Source organism: Rhamphochromis sp. 'chilingali' (genome assembly GCF_963969265.1).
Source record: "Rhamphochromis sp. 'chilingali' genome assembly, chromosome: 2".
In the NCBI taxonomy this organism is placed as follows: Eukaryota; Metazoa; Chordata; class Actinopteri; order Cichliformes; family Cichlidae; genus Rhamphochromis; species Rhamphochromis sp. 'chilingali'.
Genome location: NC_137930.1, coordinates 39250041 through 39275216, shown reverse-complemented (window position 1 = coordinate 39275216; position 25176 = coordinate 39250041). Strand labels below are relative to the sequence as shown.

Genomic DNA, 25176 nt, shown 5'->3' with positions numbered 1-25176 from the left:
TTGTTCCATATCTGGAGTTTGACAGTAAATCTAGAAGTCAAGACCAGGCCTTTGATGTCCTGATGGATCATCACAGTAACAGTTGACATGTTTTATTGCAGAGCAAAGACAGCTTTTAAGAGGAAGAACCACTCTGTGAATTCTGTAAACAGTGACACAGGATAATGTGAGGCCATCCATCTGAAAGTTCAAAGTTGAATTAGAACTGGACTTTTCAACAGTACCAATGATCCTTAGTACGACAAATCCACCAAAGGAGGACTCAAAAAAAGAAAGGAATGAGAACCAGATTCCTTTCATTCCTGGAGCATCAGATAACAGCGTTTTGGCATTGCTGCTTGCGTGTTTCAGGTATGCACAAGGTGTCCTTTGGTGCTGTCATGCCTAAACCAAACAATTCTCAGGGCCTAAACCTACCTAGTGAATGGCAAAAAAGGAGGTCAGTAGGTGAGAAAAGAGAGTCCAAGTGCAAATCAAGAAGGTCCAATCAGCTCCAATCAGGTCCACAGCTCCCCGGCTGCAGGGTTGATATGTACGGTGAGTTTGTGGCACCCTGGATAATAAGGCCTTATTCAAAGCACAGATCTAAGTAAAGATAATTTTTCCTTTTTTTTTTTTTGAAAAGTGGATGAAAGATTTTAGCAGGTTAGCATCAGAGACTGGTGGACAATCATGCAAAACGCCAAAAAGTAATTTCTACTAAAGAAGAAGTGACTTCTGATACCAGAGGTGTAGTTATTCTTTTCTATAGAATAATTTCACTTAAAACGATAATAGTTTTGATGATGATCAGAAAGTCAGGTTTCCCTCTTCTTGATCAAATATACCACCGTCTCCTGAAGGCATCGTTTCAACTTTTGTTTGTCTCCATATTTTCATTGCATGTACTTACAAACTTTTCCGGCGTGACTGTATATAATAACACTTGTGTTAAGGTGTAGTATCATGTGACATGTGCAAACAAAGAGATGAGGCAGTTAAAGAAAGAAGATAAATCCAGACTTTGACAGTTTATTTGGTTTTCATGTTCATCACAATTCCTCCGTTCACATGTAGTTATTAACATTTATTAACATTGTAGTTATTCTTGGAACATTTCCCAATATTTTAACACAAGGAGTAAAAATATGTGTGCACGGAGTTAGAAAGCATTTGAAAACAAAAAAACAACAACTGATTTTTTATTCTCAAAAACCCAGAAATGCACCAATTTATTCAACAAAATTATTTTCACCCAACATTAATGCTCATATTAGATATTTTATATGCATTTATTATATTTCTACACATTTAGTGATTTTACCTTTAATATAAATACATTTTAAAATATGGTGGAAAATGTTTTGTGAAGTATATATTCCCTTTACCAAACCCCATCTTGTTAAATCAGTACCACAGCTACCACTGCAACATAACCCTGGCCCCAACAATTTCATTTCAAATCATCAGAAATGATAATAATAATAATAAAAAACATTTCACCACACGCAGAAATTGCTTAATAAGATCACAAGGTTACATATGGTCAAGTACAAAGAAAGAGTAAGTATTTCTAGAAGAAATCACAGTAGCAGACAGATCCCTTTACTGCACACTTTCCCCAGTAACTCCAGGCTGCACTGTAAATAATTACTGTTTAGTCACATCTTACCATAAAATATAAGCTTTTACACACAGATCTGTGCTGCAGACCAGCCTGCTGGTCTGGAAATAAAAGGAAAATAGACTATATGGTTACCACATCACACATTTCATACATACATACACACAACAATGACAAACATGGACTGTTAATGGAAAATATGGCGATAAAGGTAGGTGCATAATTATTAAATAGTACAGGTTAAAGTTGGGGATCACTTAGAAAAGTGCTTCAAAAAATTAATGTATCATACATACATGTATCTATGACAGACTGTTACCTAATGCAACAGTGTGTACTACTCCCTTCATTAATGAACCCAGTCTGACTGTTATGGTTACCGTCTAATGAAGCTGCAATCTGAACACCTTATGGACTTTGTCAGTTGTGAACCTCTTTCTTTTCTGGTGACAGCCAGTTACTGTGTTCTGTGGAGGGAGTAGTACGCATGGCTGCATGAAAATGTCTGCCTGTAGCTCTGCCTGTCCCATTATTGAAAATAAACACAAAAACAAAAACAGTTTTTGCCAGATTAAGTGAAAATTTCAGGTTATTATCTAAAAAAAATCTAAGTTCCTAGCTCAAACATCTGAGAAAAGAACTTATTCTTTCAGTGGCAGAAACAAGCTTCCATATTCTACAAATTATGAAAGCTGTGGATAACATACAGAGCCTAACGACTTTATATAATGATTAGCAGGCTTTTTAATATGATAAACTTCCAATGGTTAACACAATATCGGAGGATTTATAATTAACAGTTTCATTAATCACATTTTATTTAAAATAGTTAACATGAATTTAATGTTATATTAAATAAAAAAAGAAAACTACTTTATTTTCAGCAAAGAAGGACTTTTCTAAGTAATCCTAAACTTTTGAGGAGTAGTGAACCTAACAAAACTCTAGATGTCCCAAGTATCCAGTACTTGCTTACAACTTACTTATACTTTTGCATGACTTGATGCACCAGAAGCTTAAAAAAACTGTCTATTATACAGTACATCCTTTCATATCAGTCAGAGATGCATGGCCGGCATGCACATCTTGCAGCATGAACATAATCACAAATGCACAAATGAGTCCCGTGGGGGGGTGAAGATCTATTGTATACTGTCAGTACTCGCACAACAGAGGCTTTGTGCTGCTGCAGCTGTGGGACTGACCTCACTACAGCCAACACCAGCCCACAGTATCACTGCTAGCTCAACACGCTAAGTCTGCACAAGCCTTGCAAAAGCAATGAGGAAAAAGGAGTTTTATTTTCCTTGTTGCAGCACATGCACAAAACCTAAACTGCCCAAAGCTACAAAATGCAGAGTTCTGACTGAAGTTAATCTTTTTGGTAAAAACACTGCTTTGTTTGTCAGTGTGGAGCCAGAACGATGGCAGGCTATGAGCAAGTAAAACGACATTGATTGTGGTTCCAAAGGTGAATGAGCACCTAAATGGATGGATGCAAAAATAGGCAATGCTAATATTGTGCTTATAGTCATTTTGCCTGCTAACGTCAATTTCTTAGCTTGTTGTGATGTCACTTGTTGTTAAAAAGGGTTTATTTCTTACTTTCTGTTAAATATATAATATTATAACGTTACATATTTTACAAAAATGAGGTAAACACTGATAAGAGTAGTTCCTGTGAGCAAAAAACATTCTGCTCTCATGATGTGCTGATGTCAGTTTTGCATGAAATAGACAATACAGCTCAGAAACCCTGATTTGCTCCTCTGCAGGCTTCCAGAAGCTGACCAGTCATTGGAAAGTTGGCTTATAACAAGAGGGTTCTTATAAAGAGACAGGTGCTTAAACTATTTCTCTTAGAGAGTGGATGAACTGAGGTGTGGAGCAGTGGAGCAGAGCAGGCCCTCAATATAGATCTCCTGCCTTAAAATGCACACATTCTGGATTCAGCCTATTTGTGTGTACTTAATATCAGAGAAAGGCCAACGTTGGAAAAAAAAATGTGGCTGAGAAAGGAAGTAAAGCCCCCACAAAACCTCACATTTATGACAGGTTTATGAGATCATTGGAATTTAAAAAGTTAATAAGTACTTAGTAAGTGCAGAGGATGGATGGTTACATATGGCCAGCCATATGAACAAAGGCTCTGCGGGCATTAAGCCAACAGAGATGAAATAAGATATTTAAAAACAGAAGATTTCATGTTGTTTTGGACAACTGTGCCACCTCTGTTTCCTTTTAGTGGTTTCTAATTCGCCTCGGAGAGTTCACATGTGCAAAACAGTGTAAATAAGTAAAAACACAGTGATCAAATAACATTAAAATAACATAAAAGGATAAAAGCTTTAGTTTCAGTTCCAGGCTGATTTTTGCTCAGCCTGAACGAAGAGCGTCTCTCTGGGACTTTTGGGTCCTCATCAAATCCAAAGGCAGAAATATTGACGAGATAGCGTCATAACAGGGGTGAAAGTGATGCTTCAGCTCCTGTTTACTGCCCCTACATGTTGTTCATGACTTCCTTCAAATTTACTCTACCAAATCTATCCAGGGCTAAGTTAGCATTGATTTCTTCTCACACAGAAATGAAATGGGACGTATTGAAAGCACTGAAGGGACAAAAACGTAAGGGGTGTAAAATTCAGAGGAAAAACCTGCAGGACAAGCGCTCGGGGAGCGTTTCCATCAAAACAAACGTGTAGATCGATTTGCTTTTATATTAATATGTGATGCTGTTGGTGAATTTTTCAAACTTAACCTTGAAAAATGAAGCAAAATGTATCCTTGACTAAAGATCACCATTCGTGTTTCTCTTTAAATCTGTCAGAAGTTTGTTAATTTTTTCCCAGTTTATCCTATTACATTTGACAAGATTGCTCTAGTTTTTGCCTGCTTTTTCTCCAAAATTTCCCAGATTAATTCTTGTAAATTGGACAGTTTGTTGTTAATCTATCCTTCTTTTTCTTTCTCAAATTTGCCATTTTTGTCCTGTAAATTTTTCAGTTTGGTCTCATACATTTGTCACTTTTTACCTCTGAATTTTACCCCTGACAAACCTCACGCAGCCTCATACTTTTTCCACATCTCCAATAGCCCTAATACGGCCTTGCAAGTATGACACTTTATCTGAAAGTTGAAAATATATCTATTTAGCATGTGGCTAAAATGCAACCTAACACTAAACCATAAATCTGTCCACTGGTTAAAGGGAAGCTTTCACAGTCTGACATCTTCTGTCCTGTATTTTCTCAGAAACTCTAAAGTCCCAACCAGCTGACAGAAGCACCCTTGTTTCAGTGTCGCACTACAGATCCCAGAATGCAGTGGTTCCTAAGGTGTTGTTCAAGTAATGTGTGCACAAAGCCCTGGTCAGAGGTTGACTGGGTGTGCTTCTCACTGGTACCAGTGTTCAGTGACTGATTATGTGACAGAGTCAGCAACTTTTATAGACGTCCTCGGGGACTCGTCTGAAACACACCCAGTGTAGCGAAAAGAAGAAAAGCCGAACAACAGAGTGAAAAACTGAAAAAGTCCTGAAGTCACAGAAGGGAAAAATAAAAACTAACCTGAACACACAAATTAGTAATTGATGCTCCCAGCTTAGTGAAGAAAACATAAACAGGTTTTCTCAAATGTCAGCATCACTGATTAATATTTAACAGGTGAATTCTGTCTGAATGTAAGTGGCTCACTTTGAGATTTTCCATGGCCTCGTATATGTTAGGTCTCCCTTGCTGCTGCACTGCACTCATGGACGGATTATGAGAAAATGCGCCTCTGAGCACAAGCCTGACGTAGGAATCAGGATACGTCTTTGTGTCTCTCAGGCTGTTTTATGTAACTGTGCAGCTGATTAAAGCAGTTTCAGACCCTTTAGCGTTGTTATAAATTTTTGAATTTTTGCTTAGTATGGTCATTTTATTCCTCTTTATGTTTTATTTCAAATCTCTTTGGGGTTGCTTGGATTTCATTTCATGTTTTACGTTCGACATTTGGAAGCTGTTTTCTGGATCTGCTTTTAGTTATTTTATATCTGCCTCACTGCCAGTTTTGTTACAGTTTGACTGCTGGGTTTACAGGTTAAATTCTAGATTTAGACCCTTAACCTAGTTTCTTTGAGAGCATGAATTACTGATTTCTGTGCATGCTTCCCCCTGGTACTCATCAGGCTCTTCAACATCACATTTAAACCTGATCAACACTTCCTGCAGAAAATGCAAAATAGAGGCTTCCGCCGCTAAAAGACAGGCTACTCCACGAGGAAGAGTTTTACTTTAAAACAGAGGGCACAGTCTAACCAAAAGAGCTGTAACATAACGCGACACACAGAAGCAGGCTGGAGCAGTTTTAAAAGTGCTTAAAACCAGTAAAATTAGAAATGATGACCTTTGTTAGAGGTTAAAAACAGGTTAAAATCAGTCTACTGTCTGAGAAAACACTGTACCCGTGTGTTACACCCGTCCCGCCACCTGATTAAAAACACTAGAAGGCTCAACATCTGCACCACGGTGATCACACATGAAGTTTTGTGCACATGTTTGCACGCACGGAGACAATCGGACGTCAGAGAGACGGCAATGAGGCGAGAGGAGCGTGGGTATCAGTGAGTCTCGATGACCACCGGCTCAAAGATGCCAGGAGTTACTCTGGGAAAAGAACAGAAACAGGTGAGTTTTTATGAAAGATGATCGTCGAGAGAAAGATACGGCGAGTGAGATGATACCTGTTGGCGAGATGCGTCCCGCTGAGGGCTGTGGTCCCGTCTTTGCTGATAAACAGTCTCAAGTTGCTGTCTGAAAAAAATGAGCCCAGAGATGTTACTGCGGTGACGCTCACATGTTGTCCCAAAACCACAGACTGCATATAAAAGATGGACATACAGTAGCCCATTATTTTGCTACAGGGACCATCGTGTCTGTGTGGAGCTCAGACGTGTTATAACTTAAATTTTGAGCTTTTTTAAATTCCTTTTAGTCAAACCTGGTTTCCAGAGTGAGTTTTCTTGTTTCAGTTTAGTTTTACTCAATCTGTTGGGTTTAGTTTGCATGTTTTTATTAAAATGAAGGTGGAAACTTCATTTTAATAAAACAAGGCTTAAAAAGTTCCAAAACGATAATACAGTAAAACTCATCCCCGTATCAGCAAATATTTCCACACCTTTGCCCACAATGACACAATGACTAAAGTTAAAGGGTTTTTTCCAAAACAATACTCTACTTTTTTTCTACTTTTAACGTTTTTTTTTTACAAGTTTTGATTCATGTGAACGGGTATTTAGATGTCGTAGCTGTGTACAGTCACCAGGGGGCGATATCCTAGAGTGTGGAACGTCCAGTAATGAGTACTCAAGAAGACTGAGGTCACAATACACAAAGAATTTATTTGTTGTGAAGTGAAACTGAGCCCACACATACCATCACCGCCATCAGTCCTCGTGCTGCTGGTCCCTCAACACTGATTTCTGAGTTAAATCTGATTGGCCACTCGTTAGTCTTCAAAAAAACATCCGTTTATGTTAAACTGGGTTCAAAACTGGAATTATTTCCACTTTCTTTATAAGAGGATAAAGTCTGTTTTCACACCTGCGCTGTTTAGTCAGTTTAAATCAAACTCTGGGTCTTTTCCACCCTTAGTGTGGCTCACTTGTGCAGGTGAACCAACTCCTCCAAACCCTTTGGAGGAGCAAGCCTTGAGCTAGTTCCAAACTTTGGTGTTTCTCGTACGATGAGAGGTTAACCCAACTTTGCTCTGACTCAACTACAGGTGTACACTGTAACAATGGAAAGTGTAAAAGTCTCAGACACTTCTTAACCAAAATCATCCTGTGAGCTTTGCAGCAGACAGATTAATTGTCCTCCTGGACGTTCATGAGGACATCAAATTATAAAATGAGCATCATATTGAAGCCAGTTCAACCTGATTCTCATCAGGACTTCATCGGGAAAGTGATGAGTTCTGTGCTATCTGACATCTTTATGCTGCTGCAGGAGCCGCCCTCTGGTGGCCAACAGGAGGATTTAATGCAAGTTTGACACGTTTCAGAGCCAGAAGCTGATACTGCCTTTGATATTTGTCCTGTGGCTGAAACTAAGTCCAGATAATCGGGACTCTGGCCGACCTTCGTTGTTGCTGCTGTCAAAGTCCTGGCTCTTTACGATCGTGTCCACGATAGCGTCTGCATCGATGCGGGTGTCGTCCACACAGCTGGGCTGCTTCTCCACGGGTTCCTTCTTCCTCCTGTTTGTTGGACCGAACACAAACCAGAGAAAAAGTCACGTCTGAAACACAAACACAGCTTCACAGTGAAGCGCTGACAAATTCATTCTGGAGCTCTGTGGGTTGTAATTCTTCTGTAGTGACACCTGCCCCACCTGTCGTTTCACCTTCATGAATCATCTACTGATATCTTACTAATAAAAAAATAAAATCAACATATTAATATTTTTAATCAGTGGGGAGGGGAAAGGGTTTGGCTGCTAGGAGTTGGTTGGTTCCTTGTTAACCTTTTAACTGATATATGCAAATGTGTGCAAGCAAGATGAAGCTGAAAACTGCAGGTCTCCGAGTAGCAGATGTATCGGCGTGTGTGAATTCCAGCCAAATGCTTCACACTCTTCCAGAGAATCTCAGGCATGTAGGTTCACACATGCCTGAGAACCATCTCCGGCCTTTTATCGACGCCACGGAGTCCTGACATGCCTCGCCATGACATCAGCGAGGCTGAGAACATGCAGCGGCAGGTGGGTTTCCTCTGAGGTGCAGCTGTGTGTGAGTCTATCTACCTGGAGGATCTGTTGGACAAGATGGCCACAGCAGAGGGAGGAGGAGGTCTCTCTGGCTTGGTGGGGGTCGCTTGGCGGTGCGGCTCAGTGGGGGTGGAGGGAAGCGGCTGAGAGGGGTGGCCGAGCCCGCAGGAGGTGCCGCTGCTGGAGGAGGTGTTCCTGTGGTGGCTGAGATCGTTCAGGCTGGAGCAGCGAGAGTGACCGGTGCTGTAACCTGAGGAAAGGAAAGGAAAGGAAAGGAAAGGAAGTGGAAAGGAAAGGAAAGGAAAGGAAGATTGATAGGAAGAGAAGAAAGAGGAAAGGAATGGGAAGCGGAAAGGAATAAAAATGAGAGGAAGGGGATGAGGAGAGGAACAAAAAAATAAGTAAAGTGAACAGGGTGGATGAGATAGAAAGGATAGAATGGAAACAGATGTTTATTTGTGTTTATTTCCTTCATGTTTTGCACGTTTGCACGAGGAAGTTAAAGCTCTCTGACCTGATATCTTGCTGTGCTGGCTGGCGTAGCTGGAGCTGCGAAAATGACCGATCTGAAAGACTTCGTCCGGACTGGAGACACTCCCTCCCTCCTCGGGCAGCCCTGCACACACAAACATAGCTCCGGCATTAACACCTCGAACCGTGAAAACATCCTTAGGATCCCTAAAAATACGCTACATTAATCAAGGTACATCTACACCAACGACTTACCTGAGCTGCGCTCTGATGACTGTCGGGGTTTGAAGGACCGAGGTCCCTCCACGATGCCCCCTGGTGGCTGCAAAGTGGCGTCAGTGCTCTCCCCCTTACAGTCCAGCTGCAGGTTGGGGTCCTCATCCCCGATGGAAATGGATTTGGCCGTACTGGGAGGCCTGGAAATATAATTTATGTGTTACAAAGAAAGCTTTAATTGTTACATGTGTTGCTCAGACAAATTGAAGGAGCTCACGTTTTAAAGCAGGGATCCCCCGACAGAAGGGTCATCCCAATTGTTACCTATAAAAAAAAAAAAAAACAGATGTGTTACTAGACCTGAGCACTAATCAGGTCAGTGTGTGTGTGTGTGTGTGTGTGTGTGTTTTCCTGCCTTGAGAATAGAGTTGTCTTGCCGAGTGTTTTTGGTGTCATAGCCCTCCAGGATGCAGCAGCGGACAGTCGAGCCTGAACCAGCAAACTCGGAAATGTTGAGATCAGCAAAACCCAGCTGGAGACAGACAGACAGACAGACGTCAGAAAGCAACAGAAAATGAAAAAGCCATGTTGTAACGACCACGGTCGCCATCAGGTGTGGCTCATGGGCTTTTAATTTGTTCCCCTCACAGATCTGAAGCAGCAGGACTTCTTCTTCTTCTACTACCACTTGGTTAAAAATATTTGTTTTTGTCTGCCGCTGACAATCCATGCCCTCATGTAAGGAAGTCAATGAAGGAAAATAGGAGAGAGTGACTTAATGTGCAAGTCAATGACCTCCTTTAACCTCCTCACTCACTGTTTTCTGCCCACTCAGCTCTACTTCCTACTGGATGGGCCACAGCTCGTGGTGGATTGCATGTGTGTGAGTTTACACAAACAGCAAAAGTGCTGCTGCACATTCTAATTTCTGCTTGGACTGAATCTGAAAATATCATCAATATTTGTCCGAGACCAAATAAATAGTTGTTCCTTCACTCAGCCTACAAGCATGCTTTTATCTGATTGGTCTGTCTTTCCCACAGTTTGTCACAGGAAACAAACAAAAAGAGGCACAAAAGCCCAAAACTACAAAGAGGTTTCAATCAGTAAAGGAGGAACTGAATAATTACAAAGAAGAGCAAAACAAAAATATGTAAAACAACTATGAGGTGCAAAAAAACTGGATGCAAACCAACAGTAATCAAATAAAAACCAATGCTTGTCGTTTAAGAGGTGCATGAAGCTACAGAGATGCACAAAACAACCCTAAAGATGCACAACAACATCCAAAAAGTAATTAAAAGACTTAAAAGTACATAACAAAAACGAAAGAGGCATAAAACAACCCAAAGGAAACACTAAACCTTTCAGAGCCACTAAATGAACCCAAAGGTACACAAAGGAACCTTAAGGAGGCACAAAACATAGACACACAAACTACCCCAAATAGACCATTAAACCACCAAAGAGGCAAACAATGACCCCAAAGAGACACCAAACAACCCAAAAGAAGTACAAGAAAACCTCAAATGTGCATAAAACCACCTCAAGGAGACAGAAAACCATCCAAAACAACACCAAATAACCTCAAAGCTGCCAAAACACTTCAAAGTGTAACTGAATCAAAACCTAAACTGCACGAAAGAATCAAATAAAGGCAAGAAATAATGGCGAAGAGCCATAAAACAACCCCAGGGAAACATTAAACCCCAAACAGATAAACACACATATTACTCAGCATAGAGGGAGCCCTGCAGTCAACATGCGGATATAAAATGGCTCTGCAGTGAGGTGACAATATTCCCGTCATTCATCGCAGCTGCTGTAGCTCAAACAGCTGACTGTAACCTACATGAGCAGACAGTAAACAGTGTTTTACTGGCTACTGCTTATAGTCATCACCCTATGACTGTCCCGTCACATGTCTCTGTGAGATGAAGACTTTACTGTGTTTAATGCACTGTAAATCTGTGCACTATAACGTTTATGAGTCCAACAGTTCATCCAACAGTTTTAGGACATAAACAGGTTATAAACTCACCTTTGAGAAGGCCTTTCCTCCTTTGAGCTCCTGTAGAGACACAGAAACACAGAAACACTGGTGATTCACCCTGCTGACCACTCATAACGCGTCACATGGTTCCAGTATGGAGCTGAAAGTGGGACAGGTGCAGGCGTCACCTTTGAATTAAGGAGGATACTGCTCGCCTGAAAAGCTTGATGAAGCAGTTCATTAAAAAATTTAGCGTCAGCTAAATGTTCCCACAGAGCTAATTTTCTGCAATAATCTAAAAACAATTGTTTGGCCTTGTGTTGAGGTAATCAGGCACTCTATGTCCCAGAAGAGCATGGGAGTTGTAGTTTACCTTGCGTACAGACACTCTGCAGATGCAGGGGTCCAACACTCCACTGATCGGATTGGCGCTCATCTTGCACACAAAGGAGAACTTCTTCCTCCATCGGACGGAGTTCTGCTGCACCTCCTCCCTGCAAACACACACACAGATGTACCTGCTGTAGTTAGACTGTCACACAGTTTACAGTGTAAACAGGTGTAAAGAGTAAATCCTGGAATTTATACTATAAATGTTTGCACCTTTACCTCAATTCACCCCCACCCCCCCCCCACCCCCCTACAAGCCAAACTGCAGAGAATTAAGGCTTTAATCGGACTTCTTAATATACACATAGTTGTGCTTCACTTCACCTGCTTGGACTTTGTTTATGGCCCATGTATCAGCCAGCCCTGTTTTTGGGTCCTCGCTTTACCACACATCTATTAAAAAGCAGCTCAAATATTATCATCTTTATGATTTTATCTTTGGAGACCTTCATTTGAATAGATAGATAAAATCAAAGTGTTAGAGACTGTGGGAAACACAGCAAACCTGTGGCAGTGGCATGTATTGCTGTGCCTTCCTGGAGGAGCTGGACTACCTGTGAAACCTCTGTAGAGTCCAGGTATCGCCTCGTGCTACCAGCAGCGACACTGATGCTCACTGAATGCAAAACGAGTGAAAAACAGCCAGAAAAGATGAGGAGGGAAAAAGCATCAGTGGCCCCCACATGTAAAACCATTCCACCCTCCAAATCGATATCCCAGAGGTTTAACTGATGTGATGCTTTACTCTGATTAAAAAGCATTCCAGCATTATTCGGTTTGTCCGACAGAATAATGTAACCCCAGCCTTCATCATGCAGGGGAAAACAAACAAGGCTGCAGCGGATTTATTGGCCCATTAGCACAAAGTGAACTGTGGGTATTGTAACAGCTGGGGAAATATGCTGGAGGCTGAGCATGTGAAAGAGCAAATGTGTTTATATTAGAAGTGTTATTATCTTCAGGATCAATAGGACGACACGGACTGTTTTCTCTGGCTGTTTTTCTAGAGAACGTCCTCGAGACCGAGCAGCTGATGGCCCAGATGATCTCATCCCGGGACGTGGCACGTCAGACTCTGCTGAGGGGGTTTCCACTTGCTCTGATTGGAAACAGATTTGGTGTTTATCTGCATATTGTTTTTATTTCTTGCCCTCACGCTTTCCAGTCGAACAGCACTATAGGTGTCGTAAATAACTTAAAATATAAGCCAAAGCAAAGGGGCGAAAACAGGGTTGGACAAACTGTACAAACTCTGATGCAACACAAAGAAATCCTGTAAGAAAAGACAGTCTTCGATATCTGTGCTGCAGGGTTTGGTGAGTGCATGACATAGGGTTTAGTGATATGATTCTCACATGGATAACCTGGAAGGGCCACCATTGATCTGGTTAATTAACAGTGCAAATATGTACATTTTACAGCTTGGGGACCTTTACATGGTTTCCAAAAATTAGGCCTAAGGGGACACATTATTGTAGAATGAACCTGCTGGGACAGAAATGCACTTTTCCTGCAGCTGCATGTCTGAGAGTCTACAAAAACAAAGCCCACCTCTATTTTTTGTGTTTAACTACAGTAGTTTAGCTTTGCACCTGTGAAGTGAAGCCACAGCTGCCCACACTGCCCCTCCTGTGCAGACACGCTGTCAACCTACAAAGAGGAAGAATCTGCAGCAGTGTAAACTAACACTAAAGCAGTCAATGAATTGAGCTCACTTTTCTGCACGCAGTCCATCCGTCTGCATGCCGGGCTTGTCTCAACCTGAAAGTTAAATTCTGCTGTTATCTCTCCCTGCATCGCTCATGTCAAAGGAAACGCCGCATGATTTGTCCACTTACACAACATACACATATGCAGACTCAGCCGGCTGCACTGCTGAGAACAGATAGTCCTGTAATTTTGCCCTTTGGAACATGCAAACCATGCAGCTCCAGCCGATCCTTCCCTACATTTTATGTACACCAACACACATCTCTAACATATCTGAATTGCAGCTCTCTGAGTTGTTTCCAAGATGGACATAGCCACCACAAATGTAACCTTTTAGCCACAATACAGAAGTGGCCATATTTGGAGGGGGTGGAGTTATCAGCTAGCTAGCCTGGTTAGTATGGAAATGCACAAGGTTTACCAGAAGGTGCAAACCACTGGTTACACTCAAGAACAGGACAATCAGATCAGACTCTGGTGGAAAAAATCTAAACGAGTCATAATGGATCTGGAAAATATATATTTTTATTTTATTATATTGATGAAACCAAGATTAACTTGAAAAGTTTGGAAAAGGAGAAAAACACGATTATGATCTGAAGTACACCACATCATCTGTCAAACATGGTGGAGGGAGCGTTATGCCAGTGGACCCAGGTCACTGGTTTTACTGATGAAGCAGCAGGATGAATTAATACTAAGACTCTGCAAAACTCTCCACATAGAGCTTCACAGTGCAAACAAGAGCATAGGTACACCCGAAAGGCAAGTGCTATAACTGAATTGGAGATTATGTATCGGAATTTCAGGAGTGGGACCACGCCTCCAAACGCGCTCATTGGTGTCATCTATATAGGTTCCCCCAGTTCCGCAAACTGTTCATTCTCGTTTATGTGCCCCGCCCTCCCTCCCTCCTTGTTCTCAATTCTTTAACTTCTTCACTCCTATTTAGTACATGAGGATCTGTCAGGCCCGGGAGCCGTCGCCAGTCCCCTTCGAGGCCTTCCCCAAACCACAGCTCTATTCATGTCCAAGCATTCACCTTTACCTACTAAAACACTGTCAAACCTAAAATGAGGACGTGGGCCCAGCTAGTGAAATTGTTTTTTATGGTCATCTTTGACCTTGGGCGCTAACAATGAAAGTCAGTGTCAAGCCAACCAAAGTACTCATGTTGAGTCTTTACTGATTTATTGACATATTTGATGTGACCTTGACCCAGTTTTTGAGCTGTTATTGGTATCTACCATCACACAAAATTGGAAAATCATATCATGAAAACTGTGCAGGCTAGACTGCTAACAAACACACAAACTGCAAAAGCAACTCTAGAGATTCTCAATGCACAGACAAGGAACAAGCCAGTCGCCTGATCTCAGTCTAACAGAGCAGTTTTCAGTTATTATATGCAAAACTACAGAGAGACACAAACAAGCAGCAACGGAAGGTGGCCACAATAAAGGCCTGGCAGAGCATCTGGTGAGGAAACACAGCATTTCATGACATGCATGGGTTCCACACTAATTTTGATCCTCTGTCAGTTAATACTTGTGTTGAACCCTTAGAAATAAAGGTTTGCACTTCAATCACATCTTGATTGTTTGGTTCAAAAAATAATCTAACTGCGCTGACTTGCATCAAAATCCTTGTACCCTTTAGATTTTTAAGTCTTAGAATCAGTTTGTTGGCCTTTAGCGCTAACAGAGGGAGCTGGAAACAGTCTTATCTTTTTAAGTTGTGTTATTGTTCAGATATTGGTAATGATAAGAGTTTTATACATGAAAAAAATGTAGCTAAGAGACGCACAGTAGCATTTTATCTATTATTAAGGCCTGCTGAGGTTTAAAATCCCTATACATCAACTACGTGTGATACAAAAGCTAAACTGTTTAAAACGTCACTCCAACTTTAGACAAACAGGAAATGAAAAACAGATAACACTGCATGCTGGGACATGTCATTACTAATTTCTTTGGTATTTTATGCCGTTTCTGTCCTCTATTTTCTTGCTAATAATTCTGAGTAACAGCCCCAGAGAGAAACACACACTGTGTTACATAACTTTTACTTTTTTGTTTGCTTTAATGCAATCCATGATAAGTACATGACTCAGTATCTGAGGCATTCTTTTCCCACGTTAGCTTTATCGCTGGAACTTTTCCTACTTCACTTATCTGAAGGGTGACCTGAAATGTGCAACTCATGAAACTCTCGGAGGCGGCCGGCTGCCTGACGGAGGCAGGAAACGGTCAGACTGGTTCTGCAGCTTCTATTCTTACAGCCCGTCCGCCCTCACAAATGCACCTTTGTACGACAGGTAGATACAAGCACAGGTCACATGGTCACTTTGTCACAACTATGGAGAGTGGAGCAACAAAATCTAAGTAAGTTCAGAAAATACAAACACTTAGAATGACACATTTCAGTGCATTATATCTGCATCCATGCAGCATCTGAATTCAAAACAAAATTGCGCTGCAGTCCTTTTGATGCTTTAAAGTCATCTTAAATCACACAGAGACTGGAAGCAATCAGTCAACATGTCTAAGTTTTAGCCATGTTTAAAAGGAAAGACGGTCCGTTAAGAGATTCTTCGGGGACCAGGCCACTCTCCACACCCTGCACAAAATTCATGATTACAGAGTCATTGACACATTTAAGGACAAATCTATGGCTGCTCTGACACTTATCATATAAAAACAAATAAAGTATTTATGGCTCAAGTGAAAATACAAAAATACACTAAAATCTCTCTCACATCTTCAGTGCATTTGTCATGTCTGAATGAGAGGCCATGAGTAGGATTAATTGCATATCATTTTGTTTTTCTTGATTTTTGACATCAAATTTGTGACATTGTTTTGAGTTTCTATGTGTGTTCACTAGGTCTACCTCAAAAAAAAAAAGATTTGATGTCAGTGGTGAAATACACATGGATAAGTATATAAATCTAGATTTTACTCTAACTGTTGTGCTGCATGTAAATCGTTTCTTTGTGTGGTTTTTACTATGAGACAGTTTCTGTGTACAATGAGGCAAATGAGGCATTACAGATAGCCTGGAAAGGCCTTGTCTCCACTGCAGCTTGTTTGGTTACAAACTGCAGGAAGTGCTGCTACAACTGTGTTTGGGTTCAAAACCTTTACTTAACCAGCTCTCCCTGATTACTCTCTGTCATTGTTTTCTGGAGAAAGAATCTGAGGAATGAGGCTGAGTTACAAATGAGCGCAACAAACACACACACACACACACACACACACACACACACACACACACACACACACACACACACACACACACACACACACACAAACCCTGACCTTCTGCCCTGCCATAACTTTTTTTTTAATCATTTAAAGACAGCGTGACAGGTTGTGTATGTGTGTGTTTGGGAGTGTGTTTGCATGACCTGGCAGAGTGTGATGTATAAGTTGTTATATAACAGCAGGCTGTGGTTAGCAGATGTATGTCGAGGGTGGTGGCAGCTTTAAGGTGGGATAGACTCAGGCGGTGATATATTGAGCTGCTCCCAAATGTGCAAGTCTGTACCTCAACTTTGTGTTAGGGAATGTAAAGCACAACAAAAAGGGTAGAGTAACAAAGTGAGCCGGTATTAACCTGTGGAGCCCATCCCAGCACTGAGGTAAACAATGGATGGGTCTCCCTTCCCTTTTTTTCTGTCACACATATGCTGTTCCACTGGTGGATGTTCATGTCATCCATCCATCCTATTCAGTAATCCCAGCTGATATAGTTTAAGAGGCAGGGTAGACTTCAGCAGGTGACTAATCCATCAAAAGACTAACACAGAGAGAGAAACATTCAGAACCACCAGTTAACCTTACAAGCATGTGTTTGGACTGTGGGAGGCCAGAGTACCACTACCACAAACAGGCCGCTAACCAGTCAGTGGATTCAAACTATTGTGACACTGCTTCAGCATACTATCTATTTTCACGTTAATGAAGTTTTTAATTGTGAGTTCAGTGTACGTAAAAGTAATCCCTGTGAGCCAAAACCTCAGTTTTAGTCCGTTGGTCATGTATGATGTCACAGTGAGAGGGTACGTTGAGGTCTTTTTCACAGTAACAGGAGAGTAGAGTGTGAACTTGATGATGGATAGGGGCTGTTGTGGTGAAGAGAGAGCTCAGTATAAAAGCAAAGCTGCAGCTTTATCGGTCAATCAACATTCCTACCCTTACCCATGCATACGAGTTCTGGGTACTGACTTAAGGAATGACACAAGATACAAGAAACTCTTGTATACACAAAGTGTGGTAGGACTCTCACTTGGAGACAGAGTGAAGAGTTTAGTCATTAGAAAGGGCTTCAGAGCAAAGCCACTGCTTCTCCACATTGAAAGAAGCCAGTTGAGGTGATGCGGATGTGTTTTGAGGAGGAGGCCTTGGGGCAGTCCCAGGACTCACTGCAGAGATTATATTTGTCTGGCTTGGAAACAACTTGGTCTTCCTCTAAATTAGCTGGAGGAGGTAGCCAGAGTGAAGTTTGGGCTGCTGTTTGGCTCTGCTTAGGCTGCTATACCTGTGACCCGAATTCAGATAACTGGCAGGAAATGGTCAAGTAGCTGAAAAGATGGATGGATGGATAAAAATTGTCTTAAAGAGGGAGGAGCTAGAGAGCAGATTTTAGACAGCAGATGAACTGAGCGTCAGCCTAAGAACAAACATAGTCTTATTATGAATTGTGAATCATGCATAGCTACTCTGACACATTCCATCACAAGAATATGGAGCTGGAAATTAGCGAGTTATCAACGTATTTTTTCCACGTGCAGGTTTCCATCATCATCATCCTGAAAGGGAAGTGCAAAAACCAAACAAAAAGTCTAGATGTTTCTTGGCTATTAAACTATATCCTTCCAAATACCAGCACGACCTCTCTAGCCTCATAATATGGGTTTGTAAGACAGGACCCTCTTGGAAGCCAATGTCAGCAGATCAAGGGAACAATGCAGGTGTGTCCTAAGGTGGGATGTAGACAGTAGTCTATGTCCCACCTTTTCTAGTAATCAAACTAGAAGCTTTTCTCCATAACAGCTATCATTATCTCCAAACAAACCAACCAACAGACAGTCAACCAGGAATATTCTGAGAACACTTACAGGAATAATAATTTTAAAGAAAAATCCCATGTGATGAACTTGATGCATGGTTTCAGCCATATTTCTGCTCTGAAAGTAATAAACCAACACATGAGTGTATTTACAGTGCTCTATAAAACATTAAACAAAGCCTCATCCAGGCCCGCAGTATTTCATACATTTTCACTGTTTAACAGGCCGTGCACAAGTGCGAGATTGGCACAACCTGATTATACATCTTATGGTATCAGTGCAGTGATGCAGGGAGTACTCTGGGTTTTCTGAGAATCTAAAGAGACTTCCAGATCTTAAAACAGAAAAGAGGAACTGAAGAAACAATCTAAAGGCAGAGGTTTGTTAACCACATCCTTTAAAAACCATGTTAATTATAAAAGGTACCTGTTTTACAGCACACAACGCATATATCATCTACGAACAGCAGTCATGATAAATGACTAAGCTTGGCCCCAGAATGCTAAATTCCTTTTTCCAGTACTTTTTTTTTTTACCGTTGCATGTTTCCGTGTATGTCTCTATTTAAATAAACTTCCCAATTCCAGCCGTATTTGTAGGAACTTTAAAGTTTGTTGTATTCCAGCAGTTTGAAGCACACCTGACGCTGAGCATTCAAACAGAAAAACGACTATTTCTAGTGAAGCCAGACAGCAGACCAGACAGCTCACACTTCCCTTTTTTAAGGAGTACTTCTACTAGAAACCCTGCCTCCTGAGGTTTCCTCACAGCACTGTATGCTGGAGACCACAGGCTAAAAAGTAGCTGTGGGACAATAAATTCAAGATTTATTAATTAATTAAATTCATATCAAACTGAGCCTTAAAGAAGCTGATATGTTTTCATGTGTTTAAGAGAAGCATTTTCTTGTTTACCTTTCTGCTAGTCCTTCTCTGTTTTGTCAGCATTTTGGTCTTCTTTACTTGGGTTGATCGTACTGTAATCCCATTCCAAGACAACCAACGACACAAGAACTTCCACTTGGTCACTTTTCTAGATAAACCATTTATCCTCATGTTTATATGCAAAAGGAAAGGCTCTAACCAGCAAGCACTCAGCTTAGCTAAAGACTGGAAACAGAAGAAAGTTTGTCTGTTCAACAGTCATGACTTTTTGGTAATTTTTTGGTCATTTTTATTTCAACATGTGAACAATATACAGGTACATTTAGAAATGAAAATAAGAGAGAGAAAAATACTATACAAAATACATTTTTAAAAAAAAAACGTTCTGATTAATTTACATGTTGAAAGGGAGTGGGAACTTTTTGCCAAGTGACCTGAAAAGACCTGGAACTAATCCTGTCAATAGATGAATCCAACATGAAACACCTCACTTTACATTTATCTGTTTGTATAGATAAAGCAAACGAGACATGATAAAATAGTTATAACAAAAGGCAGCCAACACAGAAGTGGCAAAATCTGCAGTTCCTCTAATGTCCACTGGAGGCTTACTCCAAAAGTGAGTCAGTCCACATAGACTCCAAAGTTTAAATGTCCAAATTTACAGCAGAAATCAGCATGTTTGCATCCTGATATAAAATAAAATAGTTTAGCCTCTATAGATAATCTTCCCCTTTGATAAATCTGTGCTCGGGTGACAGAAACTTTATGGAAAGTTTACACATGCAGCTTGCTGAACCAAAGTAGCATTACCTGCTAATAGCTAATAACTACAGTAAACATCCTATTTCATCTCTATGGATGTCACAGAAACTTCAAACCTTAAGTCCACAAATCAGCAAATGCTGTTCTTATATACAGTCTGTGGTTATATTTACGAGCTTTCATGGTGCTTCTAGGTATAGCTATCCTTTTTTTAAGCATTTACCATGCTTTTGGCTTTCATGCTAAGGAAGTGCCTACCAGCTTTTAGGCAACAATTCAATTCAGTTCAATTCAATTTAGGTCTATTCACATAGCAGCAAATCTTAAAGATACTTTAGGGCATTTTAAATGAAATACAGTGTATTGGGAGTACCACTCCAGGTCAATGGTGTGGAGATATTTGGAGCCTGCTGCAGTGTAAAAAAAATGAATATGTGGTCAGGTGCATAACAGGCCTCAAAAAGATAAAGAGGTAAATTCACTCTCTTATCAGCAGTAGACAGCATGGCTGTTTTATCTCAGTGAAGCTGAAAGTGCCAAAAGATTTGGTGCCTTTGCAGATTGTAGGAAAAACAAATCTGTGAATATAAAGGTATGTCTCGGTGTTGGAGTATTAACCTTGTAGGCTACAGAGGAATGCCTGAACAACACTGAAGGACCCTGCTGATAAAATCAGCCACTTGCTGTGCTGTGGAGCTGGAGGTCTTCAATAAATCAGTTGTTTGTCGATTGTGCAACACTGGCTGAAGTCTCGGGTGACGCCTGTTTTCCATTGTTTAAAGTACAAGAGAGGAATTTCTTTAAATGTGAGCTTGACTTGGTTCTTGGCAGCTGATAAACAGCACAAACAGATAACCGTTTAATTTCCAGTCAAAGAACAAAGAACAAAGAGTAACTGATAATCACGCACAGTGCATCCCTAATGGCCTTCAAGTACAAGACGTCCCTGTATAATTGGTAAGGAGTTCAAAGAATCAATAACAGTGTAGGATTTTTAGCTTCTGAGCACAGAGGCACACCTCTGTGAGAGAGGATGCATTCAAAAACCAGCAAACACAGAAAGAAAGAAAAGTTATGCGAGCAAAAACATGCCTCACAAAAGGACAAAAGCACGGATCGGACTGGACTGATGCTCTCCCTCCTTCAAGTACACCTCCACAGGTATTTACTTGGTGAGCAATGGACTTGATATAATGCCAAAATACAAATACGCTCCACACATGTACAAATGTGCGATAAAATGGTCCATTCATGGCTACTCTGATTCATGATGAGTGGATTATGTGATTGTTGGACGGTGGTTGATATTACTCAGCCTATTCTTTGGAAATGAATGTGGGAGGCTTCCTTGAGCTCCTCGCACGCACCAGGTTGGCCTTCACCTGCTCAGGGTTAGGCTCAGATCCACGTCTACTACTTTTTATATGCAATTTTTACATATTTGTTACACCTAAAGGTTATCATGAAAAAACTTTAAGGTGAAAATGCATGCAAGAATCCCGTGGCAGGACTCCAAGAGCAGTCATTTTCTTCACCATTTTCTTTTAGTGGGCAGGTGTTAGGTGTACATTTAATGGCTTTACTGTCCTGTCCGGTGTCTACCTCATCTCACCAGGACAGGACCGAGTCACTCTATTACTCTAAATTGGTCAAGCAGTTAATAAGATCTCTCTCCTAGTCTAGTCAAATGCAAAATTATGTACAGGAATGTTGTTGTGCTGTCCTTTTAACAATTGGAATGAAATGAAACAAACAAAACACTCTCCACCACTGAGTGAAGAGTAAGAAACTCTTGACCTCTTTCTCTGGAGACTCTGACCTTTCCTCCTGAGCTTGCCGATAATGACACTGACCCCGGGGGCATCATGGTGTTTATGTCACTGACGAAGGCTGAGAGGTGATGGCTGTGAAAGGCCAGATAAGTAAGTTTCCCATGAAAAACACAATGATTCAAAGCTTACACGCTGGTATAAGTAAGTAGCGTAAAAGTCCGGCAATACAAGCTTGTGGATGCCAGTGAATTTGATTTCAAGAACAAAGACATTTCCATTTGTTTTGGCTGTTGAAAGGATTGATTGACATTCATTTCTTGACCTCTATTCTGCATGGAAACACCGGCAGCAGCCGTGCAGCTTTTGCCATCACATTATGACCAGTTTTGACGTCAGTGATAACATCGCTGATTCTGCCATGTTTGCAGGATACACATCAAGGGCCAGACCAATGCAGTCTATTGACATGCTTAAATTAACCCAAAGATAAGATATCCATGTTAATAATGCTACATACTTAGGCCACGTATGCTCCTTTGTTTACTGTTTGCAGTGTTTTGATTTTACTGACCTACATTAATGTGTTACTGATGCACAGTATATATGCATGACATTTATATGTGGTACGATAAACAAGCCCTCCTTCTTTGGGCTTTTGGCAGCAGGAACAGAATATGTCAGATTATTATTGTTTATCTGACATGTTTTCCGTCACCTCATAGGCTGGGTCCTGATAGTGGTTTGATAAGGGCTACAGCGGGAAGATGTGCTATGAAAACCTCAAAAAAACTAACACTAGTGCACGCTTCATTGCAGGTTCTGATTATTTCATTCTGTAAGTTCAGAATAAATTGGTTTTTTGCCCATACATACAATCAGGGATTCAAAAGGAAAGTCTGACTTTTGAAACTACAGTCAAACAGTGCTTTAAAATAAAAGCCTCCAATCCAAATATTTGTATGAATATATTTGTACAATAACATTTCTGCCCTGTTGCTCTGTTGTTTGTCTTGCAGTCTTAATGCACCACCCATTTACATTCACAGGGAAGTTAGGTAACTGTCATACATGAATACCTGGAACTCAGAGTAACAGTTATTTGCATGCAGTAAACATGCTGACTCGGCGTTCTCTCAGTTCACTGCAGCACTGGCCTGCAGATTTTACAGATCACTTTAAAGGGTTTTTATCCACCTGGCCCAGATATCTGTCTGAACCTCTTGATGCTCACTCTCTGTTTCCAGGTCAAAGGTTCAAAGTCTCAGTGTTAAAGTCTTTCCTCTGTGTTTCTTTATGTCATTCTGTCCATCTCCCCCTCAACTCGGCGTATTTTTAGCATGTCACTGTTTTCTTCTGTCTTTTCCAGCTCTGCTATAAATCAAGACTGGATTAAACCTGTTCGTTTACTGCCCCTGACCTCTAATCTTTTTTTTCCACTTTCAGTATCCAATCAGAAGAGTTAGAAAATGATTCACCCTCATAGAGTTTTTATGAAGGGGGAAATTATCCACAGAGGCCAAATCAGTTTTTTATATCATGTTTATTTCTGCTGGACACTGTAACACAGGAGTCTACAGAGACTGTCTCACTTTTTCAGCCCCAGAGGCTGCATCTTGGATACAACCCATTGTGTATCCACTACAGTGTTTTATTTCATTTGTTTAACCCACACAGAGAAGCAGAATAATAAAGAAGGGGTGTGGTTTGATGGAGAGTTTTTGGCGGATTTAATTCCTGACCAAACCAGTTTGGATCATTTCAGGTCGCCAGGCTGTTGGACAGACAAGCTTTTCTGCTATCACCTGTTCACTATACAGTCTCACCTTTTATATGTAAACATGAGGTGAAATGTTCTACTCAACTATCTCAAATCTTTCAATAGCAACCTCAGCTGCTCAAAACTGATGTAAACCTGGAAGACCCACAAACTCCAACTCCTCTAATGCCCACCTGAGGCTGGCTCCAGCAGTTAATCAGTCCCCATACACTCCCATGTTAAAAGGTCCAAATTTACAGCAATTCAATTCAGTTTGATTTATATCGTGCCAAATCACAACAACAGCCACCACAAGATGCTTTATACTGTAAGGTAAAGACCCTACCTACAATAATACAGAGAAAACCCCAATAATCAAACAACTCCCTATGACAAAGCACATATTGACAGTGGGAAGGAAAAAATCCTATTTAACAGGAAGAAACCTCCGGCAGAACCAACCATCTGCTGTGACAGATGTTGGGGGCAGAAATTTAAAAAAAGTAAAGATTTCCAACTTAATAACAAATGTGCGGGAGGAGAATTTATTTACAGCCATCGTTTAAATATATAGTCTATGGGGGAGTGACTCATTTTTGGAACCTGAAGTGGCCGTTATAGGAATCCACTACACTGGCATCATTTTCCAGCCTCTGACGTTATCGCTCCTCAGTCCCCTTTGCCCAGGAGCCCTTCAGCAAACTAACAACACACCACTGCACCACCCCAGAGATGAGCCAAAAGGACCAAAGGGTGTGTTACTTCTGGGTAAATCCCAGTGTGAGTGTAGTGAAAGGTGGAGTTGGGAGACTTTCCAAGCACAGCCAAGGGTGAAGTAACACATGGCTGCCAGTTTAAGGTCTGTTAAGGCTCATCTGAGGTGGAAAACCCGGCAGAAACAGAGGCAGAGCGGAGACATCCACTCAGACTCGAAGAGGGATTACATTTACAGCAGTCAGTTCATGCAGTGCAGCTTTCAGTGGTTTACAACGAGGAAGGTGTCCTACATACCTGGACGATAAGATGGCAAAGTCCCCACCATCAACCAGGCGGATCTTACAGAAAAGCACTCCGTTCACAAAAGGCACCGCTGTCAGCTCCTCCAGAGTGAAGTGCACCTGAAACTTGAACTTCTTCTTCTTCATGAGGAAGGCCATGGTGCCCAGCTGCTGGAGGGTGCTCATGGTTGAAGATGAATGAACAACAACAAACACTCGGGCTTTAAAGAGGAGGAGGAACAACCTTCTTTGCTTTTAGGTTAATCATTTCTGAAACAGAAAGAGAAGAAGAAAGTCTCTCGCTTTCATTTACAGGTTTTTAGAACTGGAAATATCAAGTTTAATGATTTTTTTTCCTTCTCCACAACACAAAAATATCCCTTAAATACAATTTAACGCACTCCTAACTGACGACTATGTGATTTTAAACACTTTCAGATGTGTGGACTTTTTATTTTTGTGCCTCTCTAACATTATCAGACTCTCGCGGTGAAAAAAGCTGCCACGCAAACACCCACACCACTCCGCACACACACAAGCTTACCGCTCCGACGATCAGCTGCTCCACGTGCATGGTTAAAAAAATAAAAAGCCCACAACAGCACAGCTGGACACCGCTGCAGAGGACTGGGGTCTGGGTGGTTTCTTCCAACACACCAACTTTCCCCTCCTGCTGCTCACACTTCGACAGGCGGTGAGTCTGAGCGGCTCCCTGAACGCCTCACTGGGAAGTCAGGGACCGTCCGCAAAGTCTGGGCAGAGGCGCATGTGAAGAGGAGGAGGGGCCAAGAACTGCAT

At 41.2% G+C, this 25176-nt stretch overlaps 1 protein-coding gene across 1 annotated transcript; it reads right to left on the bottom strand.

Moving 5' to 3' along the window:
- Window positions 1-991: 991 nt before the first annotated feature.
- LOC308391970 (early estrogen-induced gene 1 protein-like) lies at window positions 992-25108 on the bottom strand. Its single transcript, XM_080874806.1, has 12 exons — window positions 24923-25108; window positions 24392-24648; window positions 11403-11523; window positions 11078-11107; window positions 9452-9568; window positions 9314-9360; window positions 9076-9236; window positions 8864-8965; window positions 8386-8599; window positions 7722-7840; window positions 6327-6396; window positions 992-6249 (listed from the first exon to the last, which is right to left on the bottom strand). Exons 2-12 carry the CDS (start codon window positions 24562-24564, stop codon window positions 6204-6206), a joined length of 1200 nt encoding a protein of 399 aa, XP_080730932.1. The 5' UTR covers window positions 24565-24648; window positions 24923-25108; the 3' UTR covers window positions 992-6203.
- Window positions 25109-25176: the final 68 nt, after the last annotated feature.